An 11077-nucleotide genomic window follows, 5' to 3' on the forward strand; every position below is an offset into this window, starting at 1 on the left:
TCAGCTTTATATTGATGTGCTTTTCATAATGTGTAAGAGTAATAGAAAAAAAATATATGCACTTTAATGAGTGGAAATCGTGTGACCTTGACAGGTCGGTTATAAAGCACAACCTCTCCGCTTCGCTTCCGAGGCGTGCAATAATAAATATTAAAATAATAAAAAAAAAAAAAAGTAATTGGAAAATTTTTTTTTTTGAATGAACCGCCTTTCGCGTAGATGTCACCACTCACTTTTACGACTGTCACGCCAATTTTATTATCAGTACTAGTTAGATAGTAGATATAGATGAAAAGAAAGAAGAGAAACAGATAGAAGTAGTCAGCTGTTAGAAAGAGAAGCTAGAAATTTCATGTATAAAAATAAATAAATTTGATGTCGAATTATCAGTTTCGATATTCATTGATTCTAATTAAACGGGAAGGATTCAGTCCGTGATTTTCAAAAGGGTTCTTGGAATAAAAAATACATAGCATATAAAAAAAAATCCATTCATAAAGCACCCTCAGCGCTTTCGCGCTTGAGGTGTGCAATAGACCGATTAATTATTTTCTTCGAGAGTTATCGTGCTTACGAAGATTCATACGAAACAATTGACAGCACTAGTTTCTTGGATTAAAATAATTAATTTAAAATCAATGAATTAACAAATCGACTCAACGTTGGGTTTAAATTATTCCTTAATAAATTATCTGCATGCGAGTACACAATTTAATAGTTTTTTTATGCTATGAAAAGGGTGTAGAAATGGTTTTGTATGAGTGAAATTGTCAACGAGAAAGAACCATCAGTAAAGCACCTTCAGCACTTTCGCGCTTGAGGTGTGTAAAAACAATTTCAAAACGCTTATTTATAAATTTCGAAGAGCTTGAAAACATCGATGTACCTAACAATATAATCAAGGTTGAAGAGCTCTTCAATATTGACAATACTGCTTTTGAGCTCAAAGAGCACACACACGCACACACACACACACACACACTCTCTCTCACGCACACACACCAGTGATGGGGTTGAACCCATGATTGATCGGAGTAGTTCAAAAATAGTCAGAGCTTGAAAATCTAGGATTGAACAACTTTAATCTATTCTGTACACCAGCATCTATCTTATGCGATTAAATGAATGATTATTTATTAATAAATTTAACCATAAAAATTATCAAATACTTTTTCTGAGCAAAGAAATTATTATCTTTTGGATGATACATAGATGATTATAATCGAAATCGAATAAGAAATTGAAAGGTTTTGATTTAAAACGTTACTAATAGAATAGAATTTGCCAACAAAATTATACTATTAATATTTTGGTAATAGAAATATAAATATTTCATACGACAAAGAAATTATTAGATATCAAATAATACGTGTTTTATTTTATAAATATCGACTATAAAAATGAATAATTCATTAGAACCTAACATGTCTTACATAAATAAATAACAACTAGTCGATGAATCATTAATAATAACAGTGTACAATATTCATCCGAAGTCTTACGTAAGTCCTATCATTGATTTTGAAACAGTATGAGAATAACAATGATAATAACATAAAAATGAAAACACCAGATCATCGCTTATCAGATATTGCGTATGCATTAGGGCTATACAAAATATTGGGACGTACGTTAGGTATTTGGCCTCTGAACTGTCACTCTATATCTTCAATAATCAGAATAACATTTGTAACAGTAACACAGGTCAGTAAAAATTCATATTCAACTATATTCTAGTGACCGGATGTAACATTTTTACTTTATCAGTTATCGATGTCAATCAGTCTCATAAAACAACTATTGGTCAAAGGCAACTGTGGTAAAATAACAGACATAGTAGATGTATTAAGTTTGATTGCTTGTGGAGTTGTAACAGTTGTAAAAGTAATTATACCTAGAATTTATTATAGTAAAATGTACGTCATTGTGAGTACTGCTATAAATGATTGGAAGACAGTAAATAATGAGAAAGCTCGCCGAACTATGTTACGATATGCATACATAGGAAGAGTTGTGTTTATCGTGCAAATTATTGGAGCATATGCTGCAGGATTTCAGCTTATTGTTTCACGATTACCATTTATAATGAAATGGAATAATGATCAAAATTATAGTTCACCGATGTATACCGTTCCAATTGGCCCAAGTTGTTGGATATCTTCTGACATTTCTAGTTTTTACTACACTGCTTACTATACATTCCAGTGTATTCAATTATTTGTTGTGTGTACTGCTTATATTGGAGCTGATACTTATTTTTTCGGCATCGCTATGCATGTTTGTGGACAATTCGAGTTACTCTCGAATAGTCTTACAAATATTTATAGTGATGGTAAAATATCAAATCAAAAACAAAATTTTTCTAAGTTCGTTGAACGACATAAGCATCTACTCCTTTTGGCTAATAATTTTGAAGATACATACAATTTAATCATATTGAGCCAAGTTGGAATAGATGCTGTACTGATTTGTATATCAGGTAACAAAGTGTTACTTTTAGTACGTTATTGAGATATTGTACGTTTTTTTCATATTTTGCAGGTATTGTTCTATTAATGACTCTGCATACTGAAGATTTATTTATAATTATTGGGCTTATAATTCGAATATACCTTGTGTATGTTCAGCTTTTTTTGTATAGCTATGTTGGTGAGCAGTTGCGTACTCAAGCAAATAAAATACAATTGACTATTTATAATTGTCCATGGTATAACATGTCACCTAAAATCACTAACGATATGGTGTTTATGATTATGCGAACGAATTATTCTTTTAATTTGACGGCGGGTAAAATGTATTTTATGAATATGGAAAACTTCAAAAATACAATCAAAACTATGGGATCTTTTTTTTCTGTTCTCCGTTTAATGTTTATTAAAAATTAATAAAAATTTTCAGTTACATTATACATACATATACAATATATATCAGTTACAATATACATACAATAAATATATATAGCTACCCTAACGGACCCAAATTACGGTGGGTTTACCGTAGTTTATGGTAGTATTACCGTAAAATACGGTAATACGGTAATCCGCCGTAAAAATACCGGATTGCCGTTATTTACAAAAGATTCAGCGTTGTTCTGTGATTAATTGTTAATATTTTACGATAGATTTTGCAATCGTATCTCTGTGAAATTATCGTACTTTACGGAGGCTGTAACGTACTTTACCGTATTTTACGGTGTATTTACCGTATTTCACTGTAAATGTCTACCGTAAGTCACGGTCGTTTCATCGAATTTCACAAAAGATTCCGCGTTGTTCTGTGGTTAATTGTAACTAATTTACGATATATTTTCACTCGTAACACAGTGAAATTAAAGTTCTACGGCGGATTAGCCGTATTCTACAGTGGACTTACCTGTTGTCCTATGAGGGTTTTTTATATTTCAGACTGGATTTCCCAACTGTTTTATGGTGGATTTACCATATTACATCACTATATATTTCGTGTCTATGGTTTTTTACGTTGAATTTACTATATTTCACGATGGTTTTAACGTTTTTTTTCCGTGGACGAACAATCTTATGTGAAATAAAAGGGCTGGATGTTACAATAGATGTACCGTGGCACAGGCTAAATTTATCGTATTCTAAGACACGGTAGTGTCTCATGCCAAATACACGTTCAGAGACAAATGTGTGTATGTGTGCGTGTACATGGGCGGCGCGAGCCGACCATGTTTCTATACTAGAGTCAGAGCACTCATATTTCGAACAGATAGTTCTTTAAAAATATGGCATATGTTATTATTATGTAATAACATTTTAAAGGGATCAGAAGACTTTTTTTTTATGAGCATAACATTAAAATAAAAATAATTAGAAAACAATGCGGAATTCGAAAAAACTTTACTAGAAATAACTTTCAGGGAATAAAATTGTCTACAAAAAAGGTCTGATGATATTTTGTAATAAGTCTGATAGTTTTGCCGGAAAAGTAGAAAATCTCAAATTTTAATATGAATTCGACTTCAACCTCAAATAACTTTTGAACAAATAGATTCCTCAAAAAATGATAAGAATCTTTTTTTGAAGAGCATTTAATTCCCTACAAAAATATGCCTGCCAATTATTCGTATGACGCATCGTTAGCTACTTATAAAAATCAGAAGACGTAAAAAAAATTTTTCCCATGTTATTCTTATGGAAAATAGAAAAGTGCGATGAGGAACCTCTTGATGTTAATATTAAGAGCTCTAATTTTTACAGGCGTCTTTTTTTATCTAAATGAAACTCTTGAACCTGTTTGGAAGAAAAAAAAAAATATGTTATTTTTTGGATCACCCTAATATATATGTGTTTGTTTCCACTATATGTTTAGGTTTCCACTATATTTAAATGGTGTATTACCGTACGATGGACGGTGTGGCTCAATAAGTTATAGATCAAATTGAATTCGGCGCGATACTGAATTTGTCTGGGTTCGATTCCCAGTTCGGGCTATCTATATTTTTCTCAATTTATCTATAAATTGTCTTATTGAGAAGGTTATTTGCATGTTTGCATGTTTAGGTTTCCACTATATTTAAATGGTGGTAAATTAAAACATATATCACATAGTTAAATCTTCAAACATTCAAAATATATTATCGTTACACATAAACAAACCTGTACATTCCTCACAATCAGTATGGATAGTAATTTTACGATCAGTAACTGCACATAACCAAGTTACACTATTCTTATTGTTTCTTTTTTTAATGTACTATACACCATTGTGTAATAATAAATTTTTACCTTTCTGTGGAGGAACAAACTTTAACGGCATTTTATAATTATAAATTAACGTACAATTGATAAAATTTTAGAAATAAATTATTTATATAACTCAAGAAACCTTATTGCGACAAATATCAATAACAATCAATAGCTATAATGCCGGAACCTACTGGACACACTTAACAACTTGAAATGTTACGTGAATCGTTCTTAGATTTAACTTTAGGTGATGCAACATTGTTTAATTAGGGGAGCGTGGGGTCGCCCCGGTCACCTAAGAAATAAACCTTCAAAATTTTTCGAATTATTCTTATTAGATCATAAAACGGTCGTTATCTTATTCTATGGAATATAGAGAACCAAAGACACATACTTAAAAATGAAAGTATAAAAGTAAATAGAAATATTTGATGAATGTAAAAAATTGTAACTTTTACCGGGGCGACCCGACACGTCGGGTCGCCCCGGTCATTTAGCGGGTCATCCCGGTCACTGTTAATTTCAAATCAAAATTTAAGAATCTAAAGTCGTATTGCTGGAATTTCATCAAATTAAAATTTTATTTGGTCAACTGAAACTTAAGAAGTAAAGAAAAAAATGTAAAATTAATAATTAACAACATTTAACTTTTTTTTCCGTTTTCCGTACTCGCTTACAAGGTATCTATAATTTATTTATTTGTTCAGTAATATTGTAATAAAAATGTTACGATGTTGTAGAAGAAAATGCCCCTGATGAACAAAAAAATTTTTAGCTTAAATTTTAAAAAAGCTTACCTTAATTGATTAATTGCTTATTAAATAAGATATTGGTTCATATTATTATTAAACAAACTCATGAATTGTCAGACGAAAAAACAAGTGAATTAATTGACCATTGTGACCCCATAACTTTGATCGGTACGACCCCAACTAATTTTTGAGAAAATAAACTGAATTTAAAAAAAAAGGATTGAAAATTATACTTTTATAAAAATTAAAATGGATTAAGAAATGTCTGTAGATTATATACATATCAATTATAAGCTCTTCTTTTCTTATAAAATTTATAAAAAACCTTATGATAATGTCCTTGATTTTTAGATCAAAAGTCGATCAATTTTTTATTTATTAATTATTATTAATAAGTAATTAATTTTTGACGTTAGGACTCATTAATAACCTTTAATTAAATGAGAGTATAAAATTAAATTAAATTCAAAATCTATTATATGATAGACTTTCCAAAATTTGGGTGACCAGCGCGACCCGCTGACCGGGGCGACCCCGCGCTCCCCTAATCAACGGCGCCAAAATTCAAATTTCAGAAATTACAAATTCTACATGAATAATTTTTAAGTTACTTATGGACTGAGTATTGTAATTAGTTTCAAATATTTACTCGATATAACAAATTTTTTAAACTAAAAGAAACATTTTTTTTTAATTAAAATATTTTTTTTTATTTTAAATTTTTTCAAATGATTCTGTTATAAAAATATTTAATCTTGAGGATATTTTATCCAAAGATGTTTTGTCGAGGGATATTTTGTCGCAGGAAAATTTTGTCGCGAGGATATTTTGTCGTCGGATATTTTGTCACGGATATTTTGTCCGCGGATATTAACGCGTGTTACCGATCCACCTATATATATATAGGTTTTTTTTATATACATAGGGTCTTTTTTGTTGCCAATTTTATTCTCTACAAATTATTATCAGTAACGTTTTTTCAAATTCCGCATTGTTTTCTAGTTATTTTCATTTTAATTTCAAGCTCTTAAAAAAGTCGTTCTGATCGATTTCAAGAGCTCGACATTGAAATGAAAATAACTAGAAATCAATGTGGAATTTGAAAAAACTTTACTGGTAATAGTTTGCAGAGAATAAAATTGTCAACAAAAAAGACCTCACAAAATTATGTGATAAGTCTGATAGTTTTACCGGAAAAGTAAAAATGTCTCCAACTTTACTTCGAGCTCTAATAACTTTTGAATAGATGGATTTATCGAAATATGATAAGAGACCTTTTTTGTAGAGCGTTCAGTTTCATATGAAAATATGTAGTAGTCTATTTGATCTATTGATTTGTTAACGAGGTTAAAAATACTTGAAGCTAAAAAAAAAAATATTTCCCATGTTATTTGAATGGGAAAATCGAATTTTTCAATGAGCTAGGTCTGTAATCAACATTTAACCATAAAACAATAAGTGTTTTCTCCGAAGAACTAATGGAAAAAAAGTTATGAAGCTTCAAACTATATTAAATAGTACAACTTCATTTTTTCATTATATTAAATAGTTATTTGATAGAAATTTAGATTTTTTCATCTGAGCTAATGTTAACTGTCAATTTTTTTTTAACACATGGGAAAAATTTTCCTTACTTCGAAAATACAACTTTCTTTTTAATTTCAAAATACAGAAAGAAGAAAATTTTAATTCTTAAAAAGTATATTTTTCTTTCGAAAATTATAAAAAAATAAGTGAAATCTCAGAAATCTTTTTAAAACATGTACTTTGATTTTCAATAAAAAAAATTTTAAATACTTTTATTTTTAAAAAACAAAAAAATAAATTTTTTACATGTAATTCAAATGAGAAAATTAATTCGGAGAGCTCTTAACAGGATTGAGCTTTCGAGTTGCTCTTTTGGGAGAATTTTTTAAATACCCAAGAATAATTTTTAAGACCATAAGACTTGAAAAAAAAAAAAATCTGGGCGTCGGTTGACCCTGCGGGCCAGCCCCAAAACTTCCCGCTGTTTTCGAGCTCAAGGAGCTTGAAAACATCACTGTGAATATATTTTCGAGCTTGAAAATGCTATTACATGCAATCATTTTTTTATGAGCTTATCAAGCTCTATCAAGTTACGTTTTATGCTAGAGTTTGAAAAGTTAAGAATCGAAAATCATTAATGAAGAAGCGGCTTTTAAATTTTCATTCTCGATTATGTTCTCTGAAATAAATGTATTGGGGCAGAAATCAACGTCAGTGATCAAAATCAAGATTTGAATGAGTTTTGACTTAGGTCAGAGCAATAATATATGGAATATCCGAGAAAAACATTAAAGACTGGGTTTTTTCAATTTTTTGCTGACAATATGTTTAAAACTAAAAAACAAGTTATATGACATTATCTGATGATCGAGAAAAGAGAGTATAAACAGAAAGAGTTGATAGGATTTCAGACACATTTTAGCACATTATATTTTGATTCATCCGGAAAAAATAACATAAAATGTGATTTTTTTAACTTTTCAGCGCCGATATCTTTTGAACTAATCAACCGATTTTGACGTTTGAGGTGGGAATTGGCGCGTTTTCTTCAATTCTAAAGCTGATTAAAATCTGAAAACGATCGGTTCAACCGTTTCGAAGATATTTGGAAAAATCGATCAGAACCACTTTTTTAAGAGCTTGAAATCAAAATGAAAATAACTAGAAAACAATGCGGAATTTAAAAAAACTTTACTGATAATAGTTTGCAGAGAATAAAATTGTCAACAAAAAAGATCCTATAACATTTTGCGATAAGTCTAATAGTTTCACCGGAAAAGTAAAACGATCTCCAACTTTACTTCGAGCTCTAATGACTTTGAGACAGATAGATTTATCGAAAAATGATAAGAGACCTTTTTTGTAGAGCGTTTAATTTCCTACAAACAGATGTATTAGTCTATTTGATCTATTGATTTGTTTACAAGGTCAAAAATACCTAAAGCTAAAAAAAAATCGGTCTGTCAGTTGACCCTGCGGGCCAGCCCCAAAACTTCCCGCTGTTTTCGAGCTCGTTGAGCTCAAAAACATTATTGTGAATACATTTTCGAGCTCTTCGAGCTCGCAAATACTTTTGTAGGCCATTGTTTTGTAAAAAACCATTTTTTAGCATTTCTTTCTCCCACGATATCTCGCGAACGAATTAACCGATTTTGATGGTTGAGGCGGCAGTCGACGCGTTTTGTCGAGTTCTAAAGCTGATCAAATTTTGGATTCGATTTATGGAGTCGTCTTCGAGATATTTCAGAAAAAATAAAAAAATTTTTTTTTTTAATTCTTTCGACAACGGTTTCTCTTGAACGAATGAACCGATTTTGATGGTTGAGGTGGCATTTGACGCAGCTTACAATGCTCTAGAGCCCAGTCTATTTTGGAATCAATCCATCGAGCACATTAAAAGTTATCAAAAAAAAACATTTTTGAAAAAACTTTATTTTTGGAATATCTCTGAACGGGCCCTACCGATCAAGCTCAATTTTCTCTCGGCTTCAAGATATTGACAATCCGCGTCGAATGACACCTTAAAGTTCGAAATCGGTTCATCCGTTCAAAAGATACAGGTATTTACATACGTACGTACATACATACATACATACACTCGGACATCATCTTGAAATTAGTCAGAATAGCTTTCTAGGACCTCGAAACGTCGACATCTGATGGAAATTCAATTTTCGTAAATCGGACCGAAACCAATAACTTCCCGAATTTTTTAAAATTTACAATTTTCTTAGCGGGAAGTTAAAAATCGGTCTGTCGGTTAACCCTACGGGCCGCCCCAAAACTTCCCGCTGTTTTCGAGCTCGTTGAGCTCGAAAACATTATTGCGAGTACATTTTCGAGCTCTTCGAGCTCGATAATACTCTTGTATGCCATTGTTAACATTAGCTATAAATGGATGAGGTGGCATTCAACGCGGCTTATAGAGCTCTAGAGCCCAGTCCATTTTGGAATCAATCCATCGAGCACATTAAAAGTTATCGAAAAAAAAATATTTTTAAAAAATTTTTATTTTTGGAATATCTCTGAACCAGCCCTACCAAGCTCAATTTCTCACAGCTTCAAGATATTAACAAACCGCGTCAAATGACACCTTAAAGATCAAAATCGGTTCATCCGTTCAAAAGTTATGGATATTTACATACATACATACGTACGTACGTACACACATACATACACTCGGACATCATCGTGAAATTAGTCAGGATAGCTTCCTAGAACCTCAAAACGTCAAAATCTGATAGAAATTCGGTTTTTGCAAATCGGACCGAAGCCATTAACTTCCCGAATTTTTGAAAATTTTCAATTTTCTTAGCGGGAAGTTAAAAATAGTCTTCTGATCGATTTTAAGAGCTTGACATTAAAATAAAAATAACTAGGAAACAATGCGGAATTCCAAAAAACTTTATTGAAAATAACTTCTAAGGAATAAAATTGTCTACAAAAAAGGTCAAATGGTATTTTGTAATAGGTCTGATAGTTTTGCCGGAAAAGTAAGAAAATCTCAAAATTTAATATGAATTCGACTTCAACCTCAAATAACTTTTGAACAAAGCGATTCCTCAAAAAATGATAGGATTCTTTTTTTGTATAGCATTTAGTTCCCTACAAAAATATGCCTGCTAATTATTCCTATGACGCATCGTTAGCTACTTATAAAAATCAGAAGACATAAAAAAATTTTTTTCAATGTTATTCTTATGGGAAATAGAAAAGTGCAATGCGGACAATGTTAATATTAATATTAAGAGCTCTTATTATCACAGGCGTCTTTTTTTATCTATACGAAAATTTTGAACCTGTTTGGAAGAAAAAAAAAAAAATTTGTCTGTTTTTTGAATCACCCTAATATATATATATATATCTATGGCAAAGGGGAAAGTTCACCGGTGCTAGGAAGTGGCGGCGGAAGTAGTTCGGTGATCGCTACTAGATCACGCCTAGCATCTTGTGGTGTCCCTGGTAATGAATATACTTCAGAACTATTATATTCCATACTTAAGAACGACTTTGGCACGGAAACTCCTCTGTCATCCGACAGAGTGACAAGTGCCTCTTTTGATGGTAATATAGTATATCCTATATTTCATTGTGACAACAATGTTTGATATTTTTCTTTCCTTGAATAATTTTTTTGATAATCCTGAAACATAAAGTACGTTTCAGGTGATAAAAAAAAATTGATTTATGTATTCCATGAATACTCTTGAATGTTCTAAAAGTATAATCAATTTCGGTATAATTTTTTTTTTCCGTGTCCATATATTCTTGATATACTCTTTGAAATTTATCATCACCGACATCTTGCTAACTACACTGGTCACAAAAATTAAGGGATAGAAAGAAAATCCGAAATTTTTAGGTTATTTACAATATGCTGTAACTCGGTGAAAAATGGTTGCAGATAAAAACAAAAAAAAAAGCAAATTGGAGCTTCAAGTTTCTAGTTTTCAGATCTGGACCTCAAATTTTTTTATCATGCACGGTTCCAGAGTAATCATAAGAAAACCAACGAAAAAAAAAATTTCAAAATTTTTGCTGGTCTTTCAATAACTCTATGGGCGTCAATAAATTATTTTTAATAAT

The 11077-nt window shown here is 30.9% G+C and overlaps 1 protein-coding gene across 1 annotated transcript; it reads left to right on the plus strand.

The window, feature by feature from the left end:
• Positions 1-1438: 1438 nt before the first annotated feature.
• LOC130677282 (odorant receptor 13a-like) lies at positions 1439-2885 on the plus strand. The gene is made up of 3 exons (XM_057483979.1): positions 1439-1704; positions 1768-2479; positions 2542-2885. Exons 1-3 carry the CDS (start codon positions 1561-1563, stop codon positions 2883-2885), a joined length of 1200 nt encoding a protein of 399 aa, XP_057339962.1. The 5' UTR covers positions 1439-1560.
• Positions 2886-11077: the final 8192 nt, after the last annotated feature.

Source organism: Microplitis mediator, chromosome 11 (genome assembly GCF_029852145.1).
Source record: "Microplitis mediator isolate UGA2020A chromosome 11, iyMicMedi2.1, whole genome shotgun sequence".
Taxonomy (NCBI): Eukaryota; Metazoa; Arthropoda; class Insecta; order Hymenoptera; family Braconidae; genus Microplitis; species Microplitis mediator.

Bases quoted from the DNA above. Each gene is read 5' to 3' on its own strand.
- LOC130677282 (XM_057483979.1), top strand. From the start codon at position 1,561: ATGAAAACACCAGATCATCGCTTATCAGATATTGCGTATGCATTAGGG. The intron at 1,705-1,767 runs GTCAGTAAAAAT...TTACTTTATCAG, and splicing joins CATTTGTAACAGTAACACAG to TTATCGATGTCAATCAGTCT. The intron at 2,480-2,541 runs GTAACAAAGTGT...CATATTTTGCAG, and splicing joins TGTACTGATTTGTATATCAG to GTATTGTTCTATTAATGACT.